Genomic DNA, 27,903 nt, shown 5'->3' on the forward strand with positions numbered 1-27,903 from the left:
CCTCATTTATTCAAATTTTTTTTCGGATCCGAACTGACCAGGAGCAGTGTAATGGACCTCTGGCTCCTGGTGACAGCAGCAATGCAGCAGACCATGGGCTCCCAGCAGCAGCAGCTCAGAGCGGTCTCGGGCTCCTATAGCGCCAGAGCAAGACCCTCAGGCTCACTGGGGAGTGTCAGTGATTAGCAGTGGCCAGCATTTTTTTTTGGTGAGAATTAAACATTATTTTAATGCTTAAAAACCCTGCGTTGTTGTTGTTTAAACACTACCACAGGTGATTTGCTGTTGCTACTGGGCTCTTTTTAAAAAAAAATGACCGGTTCTCTTTTTAAAAAAAAGTTTATCCAAAATGGGCCCAGTCAATCTTTTACAATCATTTAATATTTTTGTTCAAGTTCTTTTGAGCTAGTTATCTTTCCTTTCTTTATTGCTTGCTTCGTGGTTCTTTGTTGCTTTTTAAAGTTTTTGTGACTTTCCAAATTCCAACTACTCTTGGCGAGTTTATATGTATTAGCATTTAGTGTGATGCCTTCCTTTATTTTCTTAGTTTAAAAAAAAGTGGCGGCATTACTAGAGTTGCTATAAGAACAGTGCTTCCACTTGTGCAGACCTGAGAGAGCCGAGATACAGCATTGCTCCAAAGGGTTTAATCTTCTGGTCCTAATGCTGACAATTCTGTACAGGCATTAAATGGCCTGTTAAAAGAGCTGACTGTATTTGTCAGCAAAAGCCTGCACCCATGGTGTCTGTGCCTAAGATGGTGCCTGTGCTCTGTAGCAGCCACAGAGGGGTTGGAAACTCTAGGGCAGGGGTGTCAAACTCAAATTCACGGAGGGCCAAAATTAAAAACTTGGAATGAGTCAAGGGCCGAACTAAATATTTATTGAAAATTTTCAACAACATCTGCATGTTTTCTCTTCTTTCAACATATGTAATGTTAAACTTTAGGATATAACTTTAGGAGGATAATGTTATAGGTCAGGAGTAGGTAGCTCAAGTTCACCCTTTGCTTGACCTGAGGGAAACCTATTTGGTCCCTGTGGAGATGTAGTCAGCATTCATAGGCTGTGTCCATTTTGGCCTGCATCAGGACTCAGCATTTCCTGCTCACTCCTCAGGCTCTCGGCCTCTATTCACCCTCGACCCACCATCCCTCTACCTGACCAGTCCTTTACCCAACCTCTACTCACCCCTCACTCCACTCGCTCTGCCTCTACCCACCCCATCCTATACACGCCCCTCTATTGCCTCTCCCCTCAACCTGTTCCTCCCTCTACCCGTCTCTCATCTTCTAATCACCCCTCCCCTACTCACCCTACCCCTCCCCTTTTACCTCTTCCCTATCCACCCCTCCTTTTACCCATCCCTCCCTCTAACTGCCCCTCGCACCACCATAACTTCCCCTGCCCATTACTCCTCACCTACACCCTTTGCCCACCCCTGCTTACCCACCCACTCAGGCCCAGCGCGCTGCCGATCAGCCTTTGCGGACAGCCACCATCTCTCTCTTCACGTGCAGGGCCGAACCAGCCGTCCCTGTGGTCCGCGCGGGTGCAAGCGCTGAAGGCCGTGGCGACCGGGAGAAGTGCGCTCGCGCTGTGGAAGGGCCGTCTGGTGCCAGTCGCGCGGGGCTCGCGCTGCCCGGGGGCCGTGCGCAGCCTGCCATGCCCGTCGTGCCGACAGGAAATCACAGGCGCTTACCCTTCCGCCGCACCGCTTGACAGGTGGGAGAAGTGACTGGTTGTGCGGGGAGCCTTCCAACTGGCTTGCCGGCTGATGACATCGACAGACTTCTCGTGTTACAATGGGGAAGGATGTGCAATGAAGGGGGAGGATGGTGGGGGTGACATTACCGAAAAACAGCATCGGCTCTCGGTGCAGGGCGGGCCATCTCTAATACATTTTTGAAATGATCTTACGGGCCAAATATAATTATATCGCGAGCCAAATTTGGCCCGCGGGCCAGAGTTTGACATGTGTGCTCTAGGGAGTAGTGGACCGGCACAAGAGACCAGAAACAAGGACACCCCCCCCCACTCCTTCACTTGAGAAGTAGAAGCAGATGAGATGAGCCCTCAGGGAAGGTGACCAAGGCAACCAACAAGTGAGGGGCTCAGCGGCTGAGGGACAAACACAGGTTGTAGGTGACTTGTGGCCAGGGGACCCACAATGGCTGCTGGAGACTGGATTATGGGAAACAGGTATCCGAACCAGGATTCTTAAGAATGCTAAGGGCAAGAAGAGCACTGAAGGCTTCCTGATCATGTTGTAAGTTTGGATCTGGAACTCAGGTTGCCGATAAATGAAACAGGAGCCCGTGCAGCCCTTACTGCTCTTTTAGCTGGAATATACTTTTCCTGAGAACTGAAAATCTCTGAAAGTCCTCCACTATTTCTGAACTGTTAAAATAGCCCTATGTAGGCCGTGTTTCAGACAGTACTAGCCAATAGGATGGTAATTTGCTAGATTAGATTTGTCCTCTTTTTATAATCATCCCTGATATCAATGAAGTTCAGTTTTATTTGATAGTTGATTTATGTCAAATTAAAAAATTGTATTCATTAAAACATATTTGCAAATGAGGTTGGGATTGTACATTAAAAAGGTATGTCGGGACATTTTGTGCTTGTTGATCCACAAATCTATTAAGCATGAATTGTTATCAATGATGAAAGAGGAAGGGAATGTAGGCAAATGCAACAAAAAAGCCTTTATTCCATTGCAACAGGTTCCAAGAGCTTTGTATAACAGAACTTGTGATGAAGGAATTAAGATTTAGAAGCTGATCTGTGTTCATTTATACTTGTGTCAAGGCCATGGTATTTGTCTTTGGCTAGTATTCTAATGAATTCTCAATTTCATTTTAACACTGCTTTTCTTGAACTTTGTTAATCTTAGAATTGATATCTAAGTGAGGTTTATGGATCTTCAAATTTGCAGTATAATTTCATTTTTGAACAGGAAATATTTAGCTAGTGAAGACAGTTTGGTTTGATTATTTGTTAGACCTTGTATGATACTCTGCTTGGTGACTGAATTAAAGAATATTGGTGTAGCCTTGTATTGTCATGATATGTTCGAAGAGCCAGGTCATCCTCTCATTACTGTCCACTTACACCCATATTTTCCAGACTGTACCCAACAAGCATGTGATGGCGTGGACTTTGGAGCAGTGAATAGGCAGTATAACCCAAGGCTCTGTTCCCTGCTGTCAGCACATTCTTTGTCAGCACATTAGCTTTCAAAGCCTTGTAAAATTTCTCATAGTCAATTATACAGAGTATTTTAACAAGTAAATCTATTTTCTTCAGGATCAGTTAAATGAGTGCTCTTGGTTCATATGCCAGGCATCTTTCCTTTTAAAAGTGAGGGGCCAATTTAAGTGTGTCCATACTCTTAATCAATACTGTAGTGGAGCAATCAAATACATGTTGCAAAGACAATGTAGTATATTCCCAGACCTGTTCATTCTAAAATTCAAATTCAAAGTTAAAATTTATTATCAAACTACGTACACAGCATCGCATACAACCCTAAGATTCTTTTCCCTGTGGGCCAGACAGAATTTCTACTTATCAGTAACTGTAAACTGCACTTGAGAAGAATGTTTACAAGAGATTAATGTAAATAAACAGTGAAAACAGAAAAATATTCAGTAATAAATGTGCAAAGTAAGAATCCTTTAATGTCTGTCTGTGTTTAGGAGTCTTATGGTTGAAGGGTAGCAACTGTTCCTGAACATGATGGTATGAGTCCTATGGCATGATGGTAGCAGTGAGAATAGAGCATATATAGGGTTTTGTGGACCCTTGATGATTGCTGCTGCTTTCCGATGGCAGTGTTCCCTGTAGATGTTTCAATGGTGTGGAGTGTTTTGCCTTGACGTACTGGGCTGTGTCTCTACCTTTTGCATGGCTCTCTTTAATTTTGGTGATCATTTTGGAGCTGCTTTTGAATACTTTATGGATTTTGCAACCACAGCATATAACGGAGTTGCTGCAGAAGTAACAATTTTACTTGCGTTGGAAGGATTACAGTGGGTCTTTGTATAACAAGTTCACCAAACTAATTTCTCCATCTCTTGTCCAGAGGGGAGTGAAAATAAACATAGTGCTTGGTAGCTTGTATCAAAATACTGTGGCATGGATCAATAGTTCCCAAGATAGTGTAGTCATCCCTCATGACAGTATGAGGAAGGAGCATACTTAAAATTGTAGTGATCTATGAGGTATAAATAATATGTTGATGATGATTGAAAGTTTATTGTCATAAACATAAGTACAAAGTACAGATGCAATTAAATTTTTATTGCATCTATACAGATATGTAAAACACACTAACAAATAAGTATAAATGAACATGTCATGAGAAAAAAAATTGAGGCAATTTAGTTAAAAACATTTTAAAAGTGCCAACAAACAAATTAAAGTTTAAAAAGAAAAAAAAATCCATCTTCAATTTGAGTTGTTACGGAAATTACTGGAAATGCCAATGTGAGAGAGAACAAGGTGGAATAGACAACGACATGAAAAACAGTGCATTGTAGAGACTACTCCTGTAGAGCTACTGTGACAACATATATAGAGTATATAGATATGTTTGTTGGGAGATAAATTGGGAAAGGTTTGTTGGAGTGGGTCATGAACAAACACTTTAAAACAGATCTTATTTAAAATACTGGAGCTCTGCCCCATGGTAGATGTATCTGCTACACAGCTTTTGCAAGAGTTTTGTAGATTGCTCAAGAGATTTCACTAATGGATTGTTGTTTACAAAAGGCAACATATAAAAGAGATTGTTGAGCCACATATTGTCTGAAGGAGAGCTTGCTGTTGTAAGAGGGTCATGTGGTTTTGCAAGCAGAGAGAGTCAAACAGGCTTGACTGTTTGCAGGCAGAGAGAGAGAGGCAGACAGACAGACAGAGATCACTTGTACAGTGTTACAGCCAGCAGAAGTAGCTGGGACTGGAACAGGACAAGCTGGCAAGCCTGTTTGGAAGATAGCCTGGTCAAAGCCCTTGTGGTTCATGCAAGAGGAGAGGACTGGCTGCCTAATGTTTCATTTGGAATAAGAGAAACAAAAAGGAACTCTGTGGTGACCTAAAAGAAAGAGGTTATCATCTGGAAAACCCTGAAGGGGCAAGTTTCGTAGCAAGACACTGGAGTGGCTGATGGATGTACGTCAGTTGTGGATGTCCTGGAACAACAAATCTCTTTCTGAAAACCGACAAGAACCTTCCTGAGTGGTAACCATTTACCTTTCAAGCACCAAAGCCTGGTGAACTTTATAAATGTTAAATTCTGTGCACCGTATAAGAATTGCGTGCAACCAGTGAACTTGGAGGAATGAGAAGTGAGATTGGACTGTGAACCAAAGAACTTTTCTAAAATTACACACACATTACATATATGTGCACTTAGAATTAGAAGGTGGTTAAGTTAGGTTAAGTAAGTCAATAGAGATAAGTTGAAATTTGATTCTGTTTTCATGCTTAAAGATGATTAAAAGCAACTTTTGTTTAACCATTTGTCTTGGTGACTGCTGGGTTTATGGGTCCTCTGGGCTTGTATCACTACTAAATAAACACACATACACAAGGTTAGTCAGCCAAAGACTGTTTATTTGAGTTTGCCATCCTTCTTTTATATCCTTCCCAGCCTGGGCTCCACGGGATTTTGGTGGGGGTTCGGGGAGTGGGGGGGGGAGAGAAAGGGTTACGTCACTGTATTTGCTACCAATCTGCAGGGCTAGCATGTTTAAAGTAAGCTAGGGAGCCCCACGCCCTTTAGAAAGAGGCACTGCAAACCAGCTTGCCGCTACTCAGCACACAATACCGCGTGTGCGTGGTCCATTGCCCAGATGAGTGCATAGTGGCCCGGCCCGCGGCTTCACGCGTCCATCATGAGCCACACCAGCGACGGTTTGTGATACCACGCTATGTGCCTGCTACACTGCCACTACACTAACCCCCAGAATCATTGCCCAAAACATAAACTTGCCACATTCGCCTTTGGCAGATGCTCTCGTAGCCTGGGCTGGGGACAAAGAGTGGGGGAAGTAGGATCCACATGTGCAGGCTTGAGTCTATCCACACTAAATAGTTGCAAATGCCCCCAATTTCTAAAATATACACAACCCCATCCCTCTTAACCACATGGGAAGGGCCATCATATGGCCATTGTAATGTGCTCCTGGGGCCTGTCTGCACACAAACACAAAGTCAGCATCGAGGAGAGGTGGAGACACATGCTGTTTAGGGGTTCCATGCCATTTGGTTGCAATAGGTTTGCTAACTGTGACGCGGCGTCAAAGTTGCTGAATCATGTCCAGGTTAGAGAAACAGAAGTTGGACGAGAAGTGACTGTCACCTGGAACTGAGAGAACCAAACCATGAACCATCTCTGCGGATGATGCCGGCATGTGTTCCTTGGGGGCGGTGCACACTCCCAGCAGAACTCACAGCAACCCATCAATCCAATTGGGCCCGGTGAGTCGGGCTTTGAGTGCGGACTTGAGTTGTCAGTGGAAACGTTCCACAAGACTGTTGGACTGTGGGTGGTATGCTGAGTTGTGATGCAGTTGTGCCACAAAAGCATGCAAGGGCAGGCCATAACGCATGGGTGAATTGCGCTCTGCGGTCTGAAGTAATGTGTGTCGGGACTCCAAATCTCAAGATCCAATTGTCAATTAACGCTCTGGCGCATGTCTCAGTGACACTGAATGGCAATGGGATGGCCTCTGGCCACCGCATGAATCGGTTTATGACTGTCAGCATGTATCTCATGTTCTGAGATATTGACAATGGTCTGACCAGGTCCAAAATGCTGGCATACCGCCAGGAAAGGTTGGAGAGGCGCCTTGGTATGCTGCTGAAATTTTGAAGTCTGGTGAGGGTACAGATCCAGGCCCACTGTGCAATGTCTTTAAGTCCATGCTGGACGCACATAGTTGCCATGAGCTTGATGGTTGCTCTGATGGAGGGATGATGCAAGTTGAAAACTTGGTCAGAAAGACATTTCTTCCAAAGCGCTGGAATTCCTGGTCTAGGGTAGCCCAAAGCCTTGTCACAAAGTAGAATTGGGCAGCCTAGTTGCGGTGCCACCTGCTGTATGTCAAGGTTTGTAATGGAAGTACTGTACGCCTGAACATCATGATCCACTGGCCAAGTGAGAGATATCAACACCACCCTGAATATGATGCACTGTCAGTCTACACGTCAGTGACCAAATTGTTTTTCCCCATGACATGACGCACATCCATTGTGAATTGAGAAATGTACGAAAAGTGGCGTTGCTGCCTGGCGACCATGAGTCCAATATTTTGCTGAAGGCAAAAGTGAGCGGCTTATGGTCTGTAAAGGCAATGAAATGATGACCCTCCAAAACATATTGGAAGTGTCGTGTGGCTAGATACAATGCCAACAGCTCAGGTCAAATGTGCTATATTTCATTTCCAATGGCTGCAGATTGTGGCTAAAGAAAGCCAGGAGTTGACAATGGCCATTGACGGACTGTTCAAGAACTGCGCCCAGTGAGGCATCAGTGGTGAGTGCCAGAACAGCGCTGGGATTAGGAAGAAAGAGCATTGCTGAGTTGGCCACAGCATCTTTGGCAGTTGTGAACGCAAGCTCTGCTTCTGTGGTCCAAGTAACTTCCTTGCACTTCATGGTGTGGAGCTGAAACAGTGGTCGAAGAATGTCAGCGGCTGCTGGAATGAAGGAGTGATAGAAATTTATCATGCCTGAGAACTTCTGCAGTCCCTTAACCATGGCAGGCTTCGGAAAGGCACGGACTGTGTCCACTTTGTCAGTTAAGGAAAATACATGATCTTGTGCCCCAGGAAATCGATGGTTGACTTGCCAAATTGGCATTTGCTAGGGCTGATGATATGTTCAAATTCATTCAGTCATCGGAACAGACGGCGTAAGTGCAGATGGTGATCCTACTCATTCTGACTGGGGATGAGGGTGTCATCTAAGTAGATGTAAGTGAATTCTAAATCTCTGCCCAAGTGTCCATAAACCACTGGAATGTTTGAGTGGCGTTCAACCCAAATGGAATCCTAAGTAATTCAACAATCTGAATGGAGTAATGGTTGCTGTTTTGGGATTGTCATCTGCATGGACTGGGATATGATATCCCTTGACGTGATCAACTTTGGAGAAAACAAGGCAATTGTGCAAGTGGGCAGCAAAATCTTGTATGAGGAATGGGGTATCTGTCAGGTGTAGTTATTATTGAGTCTACAGTAATCGCTGCAGGGTCTCCATCCACTGGTGTTCTTGGGTACCGTGTGTAATGGCGATGCTCAAGGATTGTTGGAACGTGGATACACGTGGTGCGCAGGGCATGGGAAATGTATCTGCGGTGAATATGGGCTGTATGTGAGTAGTCACTTGTATTGGCGTACAGTAGAGTCTGTCAGCCTCCCCGACCACGTCATGGGGATGGCGGAAATCCACATTAGCTATTAGTATTGAGACACGACCTGGGAGTTTCGACAGGAATAGAGTCTCAAAAGGCAAGCAATGAGAATGACTGTCTGCTGTTGTGAGGATCTCATTTATCAGATCGGTTGGATTCCTGTCGCCTTGCCCCTCCATATTCAAAAGCTGCATGTCGCACTCATGCCTGGTCAATTCCAATGTGTCCAGATGGAACTACCAGACCCTGGTGTATTGGTTGTCTGCCGGGGGCTGCGCAATAAATACACTCACTTTGGCTGCTGTAGCAGCATCCAGCACTCTGACGACTTGCCAAAAATTTGTGTCCTCAGCCGTTATACCACAAAGATGAAACTGGGTTTCAGCCTGATTAAGCCATACCTGAGGTTGGTGGGTCCAAAAATGAGGCAAGTGAAGTCCCACCACTTTAACTGCAGCTGTGGCGGCAGCCACTGTTGCTGCTGTCATTGCATCCGTAACGACTAGATTCAAGCTTCGGCTGAATCTTACCATCGTGGGAGCCCTGCGCCCTCTAGAAAGAGGCAAAGCAAACCAACGTGCTGCTACTCAGAGTGCAATATACATGTGCGTGGTCCATTGCCAGGTGAGTACATAGTGGCCCAGCCCATGGCTCCACATGTCTGCTGGTGAGCTGCACCGATGACGGTTCACGATACCGTGCTATGCGCCTACTGGGCCGCTGCAGCATTTTAATTCTATAACTTGGAATCAGAATGATGGTTGATGTCTCAAATGTGTTAAAGCAAATATTCTGATGAAAAAAATAATTCAAATCAATTTGAAAAGAATTAGCTTGTGAAAGTTCAGTCGTAGATAAGATTTTGTAACTGCATTTCAGAAGGACCAAATTCCTAAAGCTATTTTGAATTGAGATTATAAAGGATGCTGCAAAAATTGCTGTTCATTCTTAGATTTTTTTTTCTTCAATGGCTAATGTTGAGGTGGTCTTGCATTTTTTTTGTTCTTTTGTTTTGGGCATTTGGTCATTTTGGTTCTTTAATTTTGCCAACAGGGTTAGCATTAAATTATTATTGTATCCGCAATCTGGGTTTGAATCTGGCATGGTCTATAATGAGTTTGTGTGTTCTATCTGTGTCTGTGGATTTTCTCCCACCCTCGAAAGTAAGCTATTTTGTAGGTTAATTGGAATATTGGGTGGCATGGACTCGAAGCTGAAAAGGCCTGTTACTGTGTGATATCTCTAAACTTTTTTAAAAATCATTTGGATTTATTTAATTATGTTGTCCTCCCTTTTCCAGGGCGCTTGGGATATCCCCATCCAGGAACTGACAATTTTCTGATGCTTAATGGTAAGTCTTTAGTGAGTAATGCATTCTTTCTTCCATTGCTATTATCAGAAAAATGCCGATTGGCAGAATATAATATTCATTGAATATGGAGAAATTATCAATTGGTAAAAGTTCAAAGGTAGTATTTACAGTGGCACTGTTGGAAAAAATGTACTTATAATCTAGTTTTCAGATTTGAAGTTGGTTTCTAGTGGAAATCATGGTTTACTTCATCTATCTAATATTATCTTCATCCAGGAAATTCTCTTGTCATTTGTATGAGATAGGAAAATTGTCAAATGATGTTTTGTGTCCATTGCATTAATCAAGCCTTCAAGAGTACAGAAAGACAAATGCCTTGATCTTTCCGTTGATAGGATAAATCCAGTATGGATTTAAAAAGGGAGGGTTGAGCAGAACATTAAAAAAATCATAACTGCTAGGAAGAGTTTTCCTTGTACAATTGAAGAGAAATAGTGAGCTCAGTCAGAAAATTGGCTGAGTAAACAGGAGGCAGATGGTTTTGTATTTTTGCTAGAATATGACAGTAGTTTCCCACCAAGAGCTGTTATGAACTTTCAGCTATTCACTTTTAAAAAATATTTATTGAGAAATAAATCCTTTATTAGTGTGCTGATAGCCAGGAAAATTAGTTATTGTAAGTAGTCTGGATGAAAATGTGCAATCATCAAAGTTTAGCAAAGGGGTGGGGAAAGGAACGACTCAGCAGCTAGCAGTTGATTGGGCAATTGGGCAATTGGGCAATTGAGTTCAACAGTTGAAGACAAGGAGAGAGCTGTCATTGGAGTGGGCTGAGTCAGAGTGTAAAGGCTTTGGCTCAACAGGCTTCAGCAAGAACAGGTAGGAAGTGAGGAATAGTCACTTGAAGTCAGAAAGGGCCACCCTATTCGGGAGGGGTGGGGGAGGAGGAAGGATTCAGTAGGTAGCACAGATAAGCGGAGGTTTTTTAGATATATATTTTAGTTCATCTCGTCATAGACAGTGGGAATGGCATCCAAGGCAACAGAATGCGCCTCTTGCAAAAAAAAAAGGTTGTCAGTATCTCAGCTGGCTTCATCTGCAAGAAGTGCATCCAGCTGCAGCTCTCTTCAAGCCGAGTTAAGGAACTGGAGTTGGATGAACTCCAAATCATTTGGGAGGCAGAGGGAGTGATAGACAGGAGTTACAGGGATACTATCACACCAAGGAGGCAGTTAGATGGGTGACAGTCAAGAGAGGACAGGCAGGCAGAGGAGGGCACCCTTGTGGCCATTCCACTCAACAATAAGTATATCATTCTGGATACTGTTTGTTGGGGAGGCCACAGAGATCAGGTCTCTGGCACAGTCTGGTCCTGTGGCTGCGAAGGGAAGGGAGGAGAATAAGGGAACTGTAGTGATAAGGAATTCCATAGATTAGATGAGGGGTTCTGTGGAGAAGATCAAGTATCCCATATGATGAAGAATGCTAGGATGAAGAACAGGACCTCCAGGATAGTGATCTCAGTATTGCTATCATGTCATGTGCTAGTGAAGTTAGAATTAGAAATAGGAGGATAATGCAGCTTAACACATGGCTAAAGACGTGGAGTAGAAGGGATGGCTTCAGGTTTCTTAATCATTGGGCTCTCTTCCAGAGAAGGTTTGTTCTGAGACTTGTTCTGACAAGACAATTTGCATCTGAACTGGAAGGGAACTAATGTCCTTTTGGGAAGGTTTGCTAGTGCTTCTCCAGTGGGTTTAAACTAGATTTGTGGGGGGAGATGAACTAGAGTGCCAGAATAGATAAAAGGAGTGGAGGATGGAAAAGATGATGTTAAAATTGCATGCGCTGTTCAAAGTTAATGGGTTGAATGTGGTGGAGATATTCCCAGGTGCATCTCTTTCAATGCAAGGAGTATTGAAGGAAAGGCAGAGAAGCTTAGAGCGTTGATTGAATGTGGAATTTTGACATTTTGGCCATTAGTGAAACTTGGTTGCAGGATGGGCAGGAGTGCCAGCTCAATGTTCCGGGCTTTTGTTGCTTCAGACCCCATAGAATGGGGGAAACGAAAGATGGAGGAGTGACATTGCTCATCAGGGAAAAGATCACAGCTCTGCTTAGGCAGGACAGACCAGAGGGCTCATCTACTGAGGCTTTATGGGTGGAGCTGAGGAACAGGTAAGGTATGACCACACTCATGGGGTTGTAGTATAGACCACCCAATAGTCAGGGAGAATTGGAGGGATTTCAGCTGCAGGAAACAATAAGATTGTGATAGTAGGAGATTTTAACTTTCCACATATTAGCCACTTCCAAGGCGAGAATGTTGTGTCTTTATTGTGCCACGCTTTCTGTGTGAAAAGGTACGAACACAGGATTGGTGGTGGTGGGGGGGGGGGGGGGGGGGGAGGTGTCATTGTAGTTCTGTCTTTATGCCAGCAGCAAAGGTAGTCACAGCACCGAATTGATGTCAGTGTAAAAAGGGTCAACTGGCAGGCCGGGATCAGGACGGGAAAGGATGTGTGTATTGTACATCACACTAGATGCCAACACTGTTGTGGTATAAGTCATGCCTCTTTTGCTTCCGGAATGCTGGCATGCTTTGTAAAATGACACTCTGGGCAGCATTATGCGGCATTGTTTGATTAAATGTCAACAAGCAAAGCAGGCTTAATTGTGGGATCTCTGTGTAAAATGGGCTATGGACTAGGGCTGTAAAAGAGCTGGATGGCTTGGAGTTAGTCAAATGTATTCAGGAAAGTTTTCTAAATCAATACATTAGAGGTACCAGCTAGAGAGAGAGTGCAATACTGGATCTCCTATTGGGGAATGAGACAGGATGGCTGACATAATGCCATTAGTTTCAAGTTAATTATGGAGAAGAATAGGTCTGGGCCTCGGGTTGAGATTCTAAATTGGAGAAAGGCCAATTTTAAGGAAATGAGAAATGTGTGGATTAGGATAAATTGTTTTCGGGGAAGGATGTGCGAGTTAAGTGGAAATTTTAAGAGTACCGAGTTTGTATGTTCCTGTTAGGTTCAAAGGCAAGGTTAGAAGATGTAAGGAACTGTAGTGGCCTATTTGAACACACTACCTTACGCAAGTGGCAATAAATGACACTGGAGTCAGGAATCAGTACCTTTATTGTGCTTAACCACAGTTTTTATAGTTCCCTCTGCGCATTTCACACTGACCCTTCTGGGGTGCAGTAGTGATGTCACTTTCCAGCCTCAGGTATCGGGTGCCGTAAAAAGGGCGGGCTCTTATTCGTGCGCTTTTCCTAACTGCTGGTGCCTGGCCTGTAGCTGGAGAACTGGGACATTGTTGGAGGCTATGCACTCTGGTGATGTGCTTGCTTAACTTTGTGGCTGTGCACGATTCTGTTGTACGCGAGGGGCTCCTGCTACAACACCCCCCTCCCCCCCCGCCCGCTCCAGAATAGTGGCTGCCAAACGCAGGTTCGTGCTTGTATTTCAGCCTGGGGCGTCCTCTGGGACGTTTCAGAGGTGACATGATTGGTTTTGAAAGGTCAGTGTGTGCCGGTTTCAGTCATTCAATTGTGAACATACACTCTTGGCCCCCTATGTCCAATGTAAATACTGCACCCTCTCATCTGATTACCTTAAAGGGCCCCTCATATGGGCATTGAAATGCTGAGCATTTCTGACCTTTCGTAACCATCACGAATTCCGCTGTCAGTAGGTCGTGTGGCACCTGATGTTTGGAAATCCCGAAAAAAAACAAAAAAAAAACAAACTGTGGGATAGGGTTGTTTTGCCCTATTGATAGCTCTCACAAGACGTAAAATATCCAAAGTCAGCTGTCCGATGGATGTCATCTGGAATGGATAGTGGAGTTCCATAGATCATCTCAGCAGACAAAACTGGCAATCCTTCCTTTGGTGCTGTACGTATTCCCAATAACACCCACGGTAATTCGTCCATCCAGTTCGGCCTCTGCAGTCTTGCCTTAAGTGCCGACTTTAGATGCCTATGGAACTGTTCCACAAGTCCATTTGATTGAGGATGATAAACGGTTGTGTGGTGTAATTTACTTCCACATAAGTCTGAAATCTTTGTCCACAGGTGGGAAGTAAATTGCGCACCTCTATCTGAAGTGATGTGACTAGGTATACCAAATCGTGCAACCCAATTTTTAAAAAAAATGGTCCGTGCGTACATCTCCGTGTCTGCTGCCTGCATAGGGATTGCCTCCAGCCAACAACTAAATCGGTCAATAACAGTAAATAAATATCTCATCCCTTGACAGACCGGCAAAGGTCCAACTACATCCAGGTGGACATGCTGAAATTTTGCATCCACCGTGGAGAATCTTTCAGGCAGTACATGCGTGTGTCTATGAATTTTAGCTTTTTGGCACTGAAGGCAAGTTTTGGCCCACAGGGTGACATCTCTCTTTAGACTATGCCACACATAACGATTTGACACTAGTTTAATGGAAGATCTAATGGAAGGATGCAAAAGATTATGTATATCATTGAAGATCTTCCTGTGCCAGCTAACCGGTAGAATGGGTCTAGGGTGTCCTGTGGAAATGTTGCAAAGGAGTGTGGGACCACTTGCCTCATTAGTGATTTCCTCAACATGGAGACTTTAATGGTGGTTTTGTAGGCTTGTACCTCCTCATCCCACTGCTGGCCTTCTGCCAACTCTGCCGTGTTGATTCTACCCTGGACTGCAGAGACAGTTGGTCTCGATAGGGCATCTGCCACCAGATTGGAAATACCGGCAACGTACCGAATGTTAGTCGTGAACTCAGAGATGAATGACAATTGGCGTTGCTGCCACATGGACCATGGGTCAGATATCATACTCATGGCCTGCACGAGGAGTTTATGATCGGTCAAGGCCATAAACACTCGACCCTCCAACGTGTATCTGAAATGGCGCACCGCCAAATACAATAACAGTAATTCTCAGTCGAATATGCTATATCTCATCTCTGTAGGTTGAAGATGTCTGCTATAAAATGCTAGTGGCACCCATTGTCCTTTTACATGTTGTTGCAACACTGCACAAATTGCATGGTCGGATACTTCTGTAGCTAGCGAAAGGGGAGCTTCGTGATCTGGGTGGGCAAGACTTGCTGCAGATGCCAAAGAATCCTTGATTTTTTCGAAAGCCATGTCTTCTCCCTCATCCCAATGCAATATATTTGATCTTTTTCTATTTAATGGTCAAACAGTGGGCACATCATGGCTGCCGCTCCTTTAATAAAATGATGGTAAAAGGTAACCATTCCTATGAATCGTTGCAAATCCTTCCGAGTAAGAGGCCAGGGAAACTGGCATATGGCAATCACTTTGTCCGGCAATGGTATAGTTCCAGGTCGAGAAATCCTGTGGCCGAGAAAATCAATTGCAGCTGTACTGAATTGGCATTTTGCGGGGTTGACTGAAAGGCCAAAATCCTGTAATCTAGCGAAGAGGAGGCGGAGGTGTTGTTTATGCGATTCCTCCTTGGGACTCGCTATGAGGATGTCATCCAAATATACGAAGGTTCCTTCTAAGTCCTTGGTGACAACGTCCATCAATCTTTGAAACGTCTGGGCTGCGTTCTTCAGACCAAACGGCATTCTGATAAATTCAAAGGGACCAAAGGGGGTTATAATAGCCGTCTTTGGAACATCCACAGTGTGAACTAGAATCTGATGGTATCCGTTCACCAAATCTACTTTGGAAAATATAGTAGCATTAGCCAACTGTGCTGAGAAATCTTGAATATGAGGGATTAGATAGCGGTCGGGGACGGTTATATCGTCCAACCGCCTGTAGTCCCCACATGGCCTCCAACCACTGCAGCTTTTAGGCACCATGTGAAGGGGTGAAGCCCATGGACTTTTGGACCTGCATACTACCCCTAATTCCTCCATTACTGTGAATTCTGCTCTTGCAATTGAAAGCTTGTCTTTTGGAAGCCGACGAGCCCTAGCATAAACAGATGGACCAGTCGTATCAATGTAATGATATACACCGTGCTGCGGCTTATTATCCTGAAAATTAGTCGTCCACAGTCCTGGGAACTCTTTAAGTATCGAGGCATATGCATTCTGCTGAATCGCCTGAACTCTTACTGGTTGGAAAGAACGACGCATTCTCTTAAGGGGCAAACTTTGGAAGTTAGCTGTGTTTATCAGACGGCATTTATGTATATCCACCAGGAGACCATGCTCTCTTAAAAAATCCATGCCTAACAGGGGAAAACCTACTGAGGCCACCATGCATTTCCAGTAGAATACTGCTGAACCCATATGTATTGTGACTTTCCTCATTCCGAAAGTAGGAATCGTGGTACCATTAACTGCTGAAAACGGTGGAGTATGTGCATCTTGTGCCAACTCAAACTGTGTCGGAGGAATAGTACTGAACTCAGCTCCTGTATCTATCAAGTAATCCACCCCTGAAATCACATCATGTAAATAAAGTAGACCTTGTTCTGTGCCAACCGCCAAGGCGAGGTGGTGGACCTGGGTAAGTGCAAGGACTCTTACATGTATAGGCAGAGCGACCCCATTGGCTCGATGATAAAAACAGTATCCAGAACTCTCGTTTCCTTGATCAGGACGTGGTCACTGTACTGCTGTACATCCCGGTGGTCTTGGTGTTTTGGGGGGCTTGGACAATTCAGCCACACAGATGGGCTGCACCTGCATTCTGTTAGCCTGTGGAAGGCCATAAAGTCAGTCGGCCTCTCTCGCTACCAAATGTAAAATTCATGTGCGCCACACCCGCCGCCACATGCACTAGTAATTTCGATAAAAACAGTGCTTAAAAAAAATAGCAATCCGTATGGCCTCTGGCTAGTGATACCAGGTCTTGCATTAACTGGGATGGACTACAGTCCCCCAGTTCTTGTGTATTCAAAATCCTTATAGCCCGTTCATGACAAAAAAGCTCAAATGTTTTCAGCAGAAAGTCCCAGAATTTAATGTATTTCTGGTCCACTGGCGGGTGAATGAACTCACCCTTGCTGCGGTCGTAGTGTCTAATGCACTCACAATGTGCCAATATCTCGTGTCCTCAGATGTAATGTTCCGAAGCACAAATTGCACTTCGGCCAACTGCAGCCAACTGCATGGCTGATCCAACCAGAATGGAGGCAGGCAAACTGCTACTGCATTAACCACCACCGGTGCTGCTGCCAGCGAGGCTGCGTTGACTTCCATCTTCAAAGTCATCGGTTACTCGTCCATGTCAGTCATGCTGGACTCAGTGTAGCTGAGGCTCATCAGGGTCACCAAAATATGTAGTGGCCTATCTGATTACACTACCTTGCGCAAGTGACAATAAATGACACTGGAGTCAGGAATCAGTACCTTTATTGTGCTTAACCACAGCTTTATAGTTCCCTCTGCACGTTTCACTCTGAGCCTTCTGGGATGCGGTAGTGACGTCACTTTCCAGCCTCGGGTGTTGGGTGCCATAAAAAGGGCAGGCTCTTATTCGCACGCTTTTCCTAATTGCTGGTGTCTGGCCTGTAGCTGGAGGACTGGGACGTCGTTGGAGGCTATGCTCTCTGGTAATGTGCTTGCTTAACTGTTGTGGCTGTGCACGATTCTGTTGTACGTGTGATGTTTCCGCTACAGAACCTTGGTTTTCAAGGGATATTGGGGATCTTGTTCAGAAGAAGAGAAAGGTATAAGAGGAAAAGGAAACATTGGGCAAATGAGGTACGACCCAATCCAATAACTGCTCTCTTTGGGGTTATTAAACCAGACATGAGGATTTTTTCTGTACCTGCACAACAGGTTGTGGCCTTCTCTACATTGTTGGCTAAAATAACTATCTTATTCAAATGGAAGGACTCTAGACCTCCAGCAGTGTTTCAGTGGTTCTCTCATTATGTCCTCTTTAGGTTTACCAAAATTTTAGATATCATGTATTTGATTAATTGGTAAAATCTGAAAATGCATAGTGACCTTTTGTCTTATTTTCATTTGATGTAAATGTTTTTAATGTGATTAGATGTACTCACTCTTCCAGAAGAGATATAGTTTTACCTTTTGTTTTTCATTCAAGGTATGAATCAAAAGCTACAAATTATATGTAACCCTCAGGATAAGTTCCTCAGATGTTTTTTGGTTATTTGATGTCTTTTCTGCCTTCATCCAGTGCAGTGGAGGTGGTCCGAGTTTATACTGTGTGAAGTTTTATCTTGAGAGAAAGAGACATATCTATCTATCTAGATGTGATGCATATTTTCAGTTCTGTCTGTTACCTTTTCTTCATTGTACTGTAATAATTAGGAAGGATAAAAGAAGTTGCTTTGGTACACAATGGGAAGAAAAATCTTAAGGGTTTCAACATCGTAGCAGCCCACTCACGGAGGAACTCACCGGCCCGCAAAATGGCCAATGAATGTGGCAACCCCGCAGACCTGGGGGTGACACCAGCCATTGTCCCACGTGACTTCCACATGGCGGGAAGATGGGGAACTCTGGCGGGAATGCCGACCAACCCAAGGTCAGCACTCCAATGACACTGGGCACTGATGTCAGCGCCAGGGGACCATATAAGTGCGACGGCCAGAGCAATAAATCAATTTCATTTTCCAAGGCTTTGATGTGTCTGTCATTCTTCTCCGCGCTTGTGTACCACATACATTGCATTGGTAACCCCGACTGGTCCAACTGGCGGTTGGTCCCGAAGATGACAGATCATGCGGAGCCAACAATTATCCACGTGGTCTCTCTTAGGCTTCCAATGTTCTGCGTGTCGCAGCCACATGTGCAATTTGAGCATGCCAAGGCTCAGTTCCAGCTTCACTATATCACTACTGACAACACCCGCTGCTTCCACGTAGTGTGCGTCCTCGATCAGGACACAGCAACAAGGGTTGTAGATTTCCAACGGCAGCCTCTGAAGCAAGGCAATTGCGCAGCCCTCAAAGAGCTAATAACCTACACTTGGCCACTTGATTGCTGTATACGAACGGATTGGGGGACAGGGCACTGGTCACCCTAATGAGCGAAATGCTTGCTTTAACCATTGGGCCTCAAGACTCGCTTGTTCTTTGAGCAGATCTTTCTGGAGCAGCTACCTGAGGATAAATGGCTCTTGCTCAAAGGGTCGCAGCCTGAGCGGACGTACTCTGGAGAGGGAAGAAGGTGCTGTCGTAGACCACATCAGCAACCCCCAGTGAGACCAAGGCCAGTGGAAAGGCAAGTGAACCATAGCTATGCTACTACCATCAGCGATGGGGTGCAGAAGCCCATCGATGCTGCCCACCCTGCGGGTTTTCAGGAAATGCTCTGGCCAACCGTCGTTGATGGCAGCGGCAGTTGGCTCAAGTGATAGCCTCCTCTGTGTCTGGGGCTCACTAGTCGACACAGGTGCTGAGATAAGCATCCTAACCCCCTGCAGGCCTCAATACCCACAACGACAAGCAGGGCCAAGCACTGAGGGCAGCCAACAGCTCCTGCATTCGAACTTTCAGGACCTGCGCCATCCCCCTTCGTTTCAGCAACAGCCGGTTTAAATGGACCTTCACCCTCGTGGCAGTGGTGCAACCGTTTCTGGGGGCTGACTTCCTTAGGGCCCACTGCTTGCTGGTTGACCTCAAGGGATGGCACTTGGTGCATCCCAGAACATTTCAAACTCTGCCTCTGGGGAAGAAAAGGTACCTGCTCCCCACCTGGACTCTTGTAACACTCTCGGACAATGAATTTGCCAGCATCCTGGTGGAGTTACCCTCGATAGACGTGCCACAGTTCTCCACGACTAAGCCAAAGTACAGGGTTAGGCACCACATACTGACTGAGGCCCCCCCCCCTGCTCTACGCCAGGACACACTGACTCCCTCCCGAAAAGTTCAACCTGGCGAAGGAGGAGTTTAAATAATGGAGGAGCTGGTGAAAGGGCCTGTCGATAATTCCCTCGACCTTGAGGGAGGCTTATGTAGAAATTGCAGGGGCTCTGGCAGAATTATTTAAAATGTTCTTAGCCACAGGTGTGGTGCCTTAGGATTGGAGCTTGTGTTGTTCTGTTGCTTGAAAAAGGCTCCAAAAGTAACTTTGGAAATTATAGGCCAGTGAGCCTGACGTCAGTAGTATATAAATTATTTTGGAAGGTGTTCTAAGATATCGGATATACAATTATTTGGATAGGCATGGACTGATTAGGGATAATCAACATGGCTTTGTGCATGGTAGATTTTTTTTAACCATTCTTATAGAAGTTTTTGAGGAGGTTACCAGGAAAGTTGATGAAGGAAAGGCATGTTGGCATGTTATGGTGAAGTTGTATTAGACATTGGTAAGGCCTTTGACAAGGTCCCACATGGGAAGTTGATCAGGAAGGTTCAGACGCTAGATAGTCTTGGTGAAGATGTGAACTGGATTCATCAATGGATAGATGGGAGAAGTCAGAGAGTAGTGGTGGATGATTGATTCTCAGACTGGAGGCCTGTGACTCGTGGTGTGCCTCAGGCATCAGTGCTGGGGCCATTGTTATTTGTCATCTATATCAATGATCGGAATGATGTGGTAAATTGGATGAGCAAGTTCTCAGATGATACTAAGATTGGAGGTGTTGTGGACAGCGAAGGAGCTTTTCAAAGCTTGCAGAGAGATCTTGACCAGCTGGAAAAATGGAAGATGGAATTTAATGCAAATAAGTGTGAGGTGTTGCACTTTTAAAGGACAAGCCAAGAAAGGACATACACAGTAAATGGTGGGACTCTGAGGAGTGCGATAGAACAGAGGGATGTGGGAATACAGATACATAATTCATGAAAGTGGCGTCACAGGTGGATAGGTTTGTAAAGAGACCTTTTGGCATATTGGCCTTCATAAATCAAAGTATTGAGTCTAGAAGTTGGCATGTTATGGAAGTTGTATTAGACATTGGTGAGGCCAAATATGGAGTATTGTGTGCAGTTTAGGTCACCTAACTACAGGAAAGATATCAGTAAGATAGAGTGCAGAAAAGATTTATTAAAATGTTGCCCAGACTTCAGGAACTAAGTTACAGGGAAAGACTATTCCCTGGAGTGTAGAAGAATGAAGGGAGATTTGAAGAGGTATTTATAATTGAGGGGGATAGACAGTGTAAATCTAAGTACGCTTTTCCATCTGAGGATAGGTGAGATACAGATCTGAGGACATAGGTTAATAGTGAAAGTGAAAAGATTTCAGGAGAACTTCTTCACACAGTGGTGGGTGTGGGAACTTCACAGTGGTGGGTGTGGAACAAACTTCCAGCTGAAGTAGCGAATGTAGGCTCAATTTTAGCATTTAAGAGGCACTTGGACGGGTACATGGATCGGAGAGGTATGGAGGGCTATGGATTGGGTGCAGGTCAGTGGGACTGGACAAATAAATTGGTTCAGCTCCGACTAGAAGGGCTGAAGAGGCTTCTTTCTGTGCTGTAATGGTTTTAACGAGGTTCTGGCAACACAGCTCGGGAAGGACATACAGTTTAATTCTCTAAAATAATACTTAGGTTTAAAGATGAGGAAAGAATATGCAAAGTAAGATTTTTGTCCTTGAAATTTAGGATGTAGTGTGATGTGATAGCAATTTTCAAGATATTAAAGACACCAGATTGGCTGCACTCCCAAGAAAGATGCTCTGTTCACTGATTGTGGAGTATAGGAGCTGTAAAATTAGAGGGTTGGAAATGGTTCCAAATGAAGAGGTTGTTAAAATTTAAAATCCTCATTCCCAAGATCTACACATTGGATCAATTGTTAATTTTAAATCTGAGATTTTTTTTGTTAATTGAAAGTAATAAATAACATGGGAATAGTTTAGTCATGGTATTTTCAGTAGTCCATAAATTGGACAGTGTATTGGATTAATAATGGTTGCTTTTTCCTATGCTAAAAATTTGGGTTGGAAGGGGATTCAGCAGGTCAGGTTGCATGACAAAAATCTTGTATTGAAATAACTATCATCTTTTTATTTAGTCACAGGATTTTTTTTTGGTTTTGATACGATTGAGAATGAATAAGCAATGGCTCAATTATTTTAACCAAATTATTAACATAGTGTTGCAACCGTGCCTGCCTGTCCCTCATCGGACTTGTCAGTCACCAATGAGCCTGCAGCAGATGTGGACATACTCCTCCATAAATTTTCGTCCACGAAGCCAAGCCAAAGAAAGAAAATAAAAGAAAGAACATAGTGTTATATGTGTTTCAATTTTGTTTGCATTTTCTGTTCATTAAAGTTTTTGAGCAGTCATATAATTAACAATTTTGATGTATCTAACATTGCATTTTTTGGTTTAATTAACAGAATGCTGAATTAATGTTTTTTCGGTACTTGAATAGTCAATATTTGCAATTGTAATACTGCATATACAAAGTTATTTTAAAATCAGTTTAGAATGACAAAATAGTTTTCTAAAAGTTCTGTCATACAACATCTTTGCAAACAGTTAACAAATGGAGTAGATAACTCCATTTATGGACATTTTTCGCAGGATTCAGGACAAATTTATTCCAAAGTGGAGGAAAGGCTCTAGGAGATGCAAATGGCAGCCCTGGCTAACTAAGGAAATCAAGTGCATTATCAAGTCCAAAGGGAGTCATTATAAGATAGCGAAGCGGAGTGGGAAATTAGAGGATTGGGAAACCTTCAAAGAACATCAGAGGGTAACTAAGAAAGCCATAAGAGACGGGAAAATGAAGTACGAGAGGAAATTAGCAGATAATATTGCGGAGGATAGCAAAAGCTTTTTTTAAGTATGTGAAGAGGAAGAAATTGGTTCAGTCTAAAATTGGCCCTTTGAAAATGGACAAGGGTGAAATTATTACCGGAAACAAGGAGATGGCAGAGGAATTTAACAAATACTTTGCAACTGTCTTCACCAAGGAGGATATAGGTTATAGTCAGTTAGGGGGTAGTGGTCATGCGGTACCAAGAGACTTGGGGAACTTTACTGGGGAGGTAGGGGATCTAATGGATATCCGGATCCAGAAGCAGGAGGTTATGAGTAAATTGTTGGGACTGAGGGCTGATAAATCCCCAGGGCCTGATGGGCTGCATCCTAGGATGCTTAAAGAGGTGGCTATGGAAATTGTGGAGGCACTGGTTGACATTTTCCAAAGTTCCATAGATTCCGGGGAGGTCCCTGAGGATTGGAGAGTGGCTGATGTGGTGCCGCTTTTTAAGAAAGGAGGGAGGGAAAAAACGGGAAATTATAGACTGGTTAGCCTGACATCAGTGGTGGGGAAGATATTGGAGTCCATCATAAGAGGAGAAATGGCAGAACACTTAGTCAGTAATAATAGTATAAGGGCTAGTCAGCATGGATTCCTTAAGGGTAAGTCATGCTGACTAACCTTCTGGAATTTTTTGAGGATGTGACAAAGAGGGTGGACTCGGGAGAGCCAGTGGATGTGGTGTATTTGGACTTCCAGAAGGTACCGCACGGGAGTCTAGTGGGCAAGATCAGGGAGCATGGTATTGGAGGTAAGGTGCTGACATGGATAGGAAATTGGTTAAGAGATAGGAAACAAAGGGTTGGAGTAAATGGGTCTTTTTCAGAATGGCAGGATGTGACGAGTGGAGTGCCTCAGGGATCGGTGTTGGGTCCTTAGTTGTTTGTAATTTATGTTAATGATTTGGATGAGGGGATTATAAATAACATGAGCAAATTTGCAGATGACACTAAACTGGGTGGCGGTGTGGGGTGTGAGGAGGATGTAAGGAAAATGCAGAGGGACTTGGACAGGCTGGAGGAGTGGGCGGCTAAATGGAAGATGAATTTCAATGTGAACAAATGTGAGGTTATTCATTTTGGGGGAAGTAATAGGAAAGCTGAGTATTATTTAAATGGAGACAAGCTAGGGAGTGGGGAAGTGCAAATGGATCTGGGTGTACTTGTTCACCGGTCACTGAAGGCTAGCATGCAGGTTCAGAAAGCTGTGAAGAAGGCAAATGGAATGTTGGCTTTCATAAAGAGGGGGATTGGAGTATAGGAACAGAGACGCCCTTCTGCAGTTATACAGGGCCCTGGTGAGACCCCACCTGGAGTATTGCGTCCAGTTCTGGTCTCCAAACTTGAGGAAGGACATACTAGCTATAGAGGGTGTGCAGCGCAGATTTACAAGGTTAGTTCCAGGGATGGCAGGGTTGTCATATGCAGCAAGGCTAGAAAAACTGGACTTGTATCCATTGGAGTTTAGAAGGATGAGGGGGGACATGATTGAGGTATACAAAATCATCAGGGGGATAGACAAGGTGAAGTCTGATTACTTGTTCCCAATGATGGGGGAGACGAGGACTAGAGGGCATAGTTTAAGAATACAGGGTAGGCCCTTTAGGACGGAGATGAGAAAGCATTTTTTTACCCAGAGAAGTGTGAATCTGTGGAATGCTCTGCCACAGAGGGTGGTAGAGGCGGATTCGCTGACTATGTTCAAAAGTGAGTTAGATAAGACTCTTGTGGGTAATGGAGTTAAGGGTTATGGGGATAAGGCTGGAAAGGGGTACTGATGGTAATGATCAGCCATGATCTAAAATGGCGGTGCTGGCCTGACGGGCCAAATGGCCTACTCCAGCTCCTATTGTGTATTGTCTATTGTGAAGCCACTGAATACAATCTACAAATTGACAATTGGGCTAAATGATCTTTAAAGCATTCTCTGATTATGGTTCACTTTTCTGGAAAACATGAAAACAAAAAATCGAGGTGTCTCGTACATCAAGTGAATAAATTTGGATACAGTGAGAGTTTGCAATTACATTTATTCAGTGTAAAATTGTGTTAAACCTGGAATGTAATCTGGAAAAGTCGAATCATCTACGTTTATGGAAGGGGCACTAGAATGCCGAACTTTTGATATACAGGACATCAGTATACACCTCCATGCCCCATACTGGAGGCGTTTAAATCCTTTGTTTTTTTCTGGGCAATAGACCCAACCAGTCCCTCCTCCACTGCCATCATCTCTAGCTGGCAAAACGTCCTCACCCTCAATAACTTCTCCTTTGACTCATCCCACTTTCTCCAGGTGAAAGGGGTAGCCATGGTTACCTTCATGGCTCCAGCTGTGTGCCTTTTTGTTGGCTATGTGGAGCAATCCAAATTACAAGCCTACAAAGGCAAGGCACCTCAACTCTTACTCTGCTACATCAATGATTACTTTGATGCTGCCTCATGTGGCCATGATGAGTTTCTTGACTTCATCCATTTTGCTGCCAACTTCCACCCTAACCTCAAATTCACTTAATCCATCTCGGGAGACAAACTATTGACAGATATCTTATACAAACCTCCGACTCCCACAACTACCCCAACCTTGTGCTCCATCCCCTGTAAGGATTCCATTCCCTTCTCTTAATTCCTCAGTCTTCATTGTGTCTGCTCCCAGGATGCAGTCTTCCATGCCTGATCATCAGAGATGTCCTTGTTCAAACAACATGGTTTTCCATTTTCCACCATCAATTCTGCACTCACCTGCATATCTTCCATTTCACAAACATCTGCCTTGGCCCACTCTGCCTGACATGCAATAAGGATAAGATTCCCTTTGTCCTCACTGACCACCCCAACAGCCTCCATGACCAACAGAATCCTTTAAGTTGCAAAGGCAGAGATGCGTAGGTGATGTTTCGGGCTTGAGCCTTTCATCAAAGTATGAGAAAATGCCGGTGAATGTCAGAAAAAAAGAGGGGGGGGGGGTAGGAGGGCAGGAGCTGATAGGTGGAGAAGGGAGGGAGAGTACAGCAGCCCTGGGGGGGACAGGGCTGTGTAGGTAAAAGAACTAGAAAGGCAAGAAATGGGGGAGGTGGAAGAAAAGGCAAGCAGGTTTAATGGAAAGCAGTAAAGTAAAGTCAATGTTCATGCTATCTGGCTGGAGGGTGCCCAGACTGAAAATAAGGTGTTGTTCCTCCAATCTGTGGAGGGTCAGGGTGGGACAGTACATAAGCCATGAACAGACATGTAAGTGCAGAAGTGTGACCCGAAATTGAAATGATTGGCCACTGGGAGGTCACTGTGGTTGCGAATAGAGCGAAGATGCTGAGCAAAGTGATCTCCCAGTCTGCATCTGGTCTCTCCGATGTAGAGAATGCCACAAAGGTATACCAGATGCAGTAAAAGAGTCCTCTGGATATACAAGGGAAGTGTTGCATCACATGAAAGGCCTGTTTGGGTCCTAGGACCATGGTGAGGGAGGAGGTGAGGGTGCAAGTGTTGCACCTACGGGCACAGCGGAAAGTGCCAGAGATGTGATGGGTGGGGAGGGATGAGTGCACAAGGGAATCTTGGGGTTAATGGGGGAGCGGAATTTAATGGACATCTGGAGGATGCTTCGTCTTGGGGGTAAGGGATTATTCCTTCTATTCTAGACAATATATCTCCTACTCAAGGATAGACTTATTTTTGACTTCAGCTCAATTGCAGAGCAAGATCATAGGAATTGAATACAAAGCGAAACTTTATCAGACCATTCACCTCTTGTATTGACTATTGATATGCCAGATAAGCAAGAGACCAATCACAGATGGCATTTTAATATTTTGCTGTTGAAAAGGCCAGATTTTTGTAATTTTATCTGGAATAAAATTAATATGTTCTGTGAGATTAATTCTGACTCAACTGCAAACACATTTTTACTTTGGCATACGTTAAAGGCATATTTAAGGGGCCAAATTATTAGTTATGCCTCTAGAATTAAAGAAGAATATACAAGGGAAATGGATGAATTGGAAAAGGAGATCACCATTTTAGAAAAGGACCATCAACAAAGAAGCTCTGTGGAAAAACATAGAAGACTGATGAGAAAAAAAAAACTCCAGTATAATACAATAAATATGTATAGAACTGGAAAAAAAATGATAACAAGATCTAAGCATAGGTACTATGAGCTAGGGGAAAGAGCCCACAAGGTCCTCTCCTGGCAGTTGAAATCAGAGCAAGCCTCGAGAACGATAAATGCAATTAAGTCAAACGGGCAGGATCTTCGATAAGCCAAAGGACATAAATGAAGCTTTTAAATCATTGGGGTTTTTGAATACGATAGAGAGTTTCCTGTCACAATTGAACCTTTCGAATTTGCGTCTAGAAGAACAGAGGAGTTTAAACCCTCCCTTTAATCAAGTTGAGATAGGAGAAGCATTGTTATCCTTGCAAGTTAATGAGAAGACAGGTTCTCACCCAAATTTTATTAAGATTTATTGATACCTCTATTTACGGAGGTACAAGATCAAGCAGTCGCAACCCATACTCTCCTAGAGTCTTTCTCAGTAGCAATTATTAGTGATTCCCAAAAAATATAGGGACCCATTGAAACCGTCATCTTATCTGCCCATATTATTATTGAATATGGAGTATAAGATCATTGCTAAAGCTCTGGCAAATAGATTGGTAGAATATTTGCCTAAATTAATAAATGTACATCAGGTTTCGTACAGAAGAGGCAGTCTGTGGACAGTGTTAGTCGGCTGCTCAGTATTATTCATCTAGCGTAAACAAGGGATGAATTGAGTGTCATTCTGGTCCTAGATGCAGAGACAGCTTTCAACAGAGTGGAATGAGACTAGTTAAAGTTTTAGGAAAATTTGGACTAGGAGAGCTATTTATTAATTAGGTTAAAGTTCTGTATTATGAGCCTAAAATGAAAGTAATCACTGATGGTGAAATCTCATTGGTGTACCCATTGTCCAGATCTAGTAGACAAAGTTGTCCATTATTCCAGCCCTTTTCATCCTGACTATTGAACCGTTAGTGGAATCTATCCTCCAAGATCCAGACATAAAAGGCTTCAGGGTTAACCAGGAAGAACACAAAATCGACTTACTTGCTGACAACATTCTGATGTATCTGAAAGACCCAGTGAATTCATTACAAAAAATAGTCTGAATTGGAATTTTTTGGGACTTTCTTGGGCTATAAATTGGGATAAAAGTGAAGTTATGCCGCTTACAGGTGGGAATTATGATCATGGTAAAAGAGACTCTCAATTTAAGTGGCTGTTTAATGGTATCAAGATGGATAATAACTTAAAGAATTTATATAAATTGAATTATCTTTCCTTCCTTTGGAAAATTGAGGACGATTTAAATAAATGAATAACTCTTCAAATTACTTTGATTGGAAGGATCAATTGTATAAAAATGAATATATTGCTTAAATTACAATATAATTTCCAAAACTACCCATTTTAGTACCACAACGATTCTTTCAGAATTTAAAT

The 27,903-nt window shown here is 43.8% G+C and overlaps 1 protein-coding gene across 3 annotated transcripts in view; it reads left to right on the forward strand.

Annotated features, from left to right (window-relative positions):
- Positions 1-27,903, forward strand: part of LOC138757913 (cytoplasmic polyadenylation element-binding protein 2) — a 161,415-nt gene that overhangs the window by 63,503 nt on the left and 70,009 nt on the right. For all 3 annotated transcript variants that reach the window (XM_069926015.1, XM_069926013.1, XM_069926014.1), the window contains exon 4: positions 9,725-9,775. In XM_069926015.1, coding sequence (XP_069782116.1) covers positions 9,725-9,775 — 51 coding nt within the window. The remainder of the gene's footprint in view (positions 1-9,724; positions 9,776-27,903) is intronic.

This window comes from Narcine bancroftii, chromosome 3 (genome assembly GCF_036971445.1).
Source record: "Narcine bancroftii isolate sNarBan1 chromosome 3, sNarBan1.hap1, whole genome shotgun sequence".
Lineage (NCBI taxonomy): Eukaryota > Metazoa > Chordata > Chondrichthyes > Torpediniformes > Narcinidae > Narcine > Narcine bancroftii.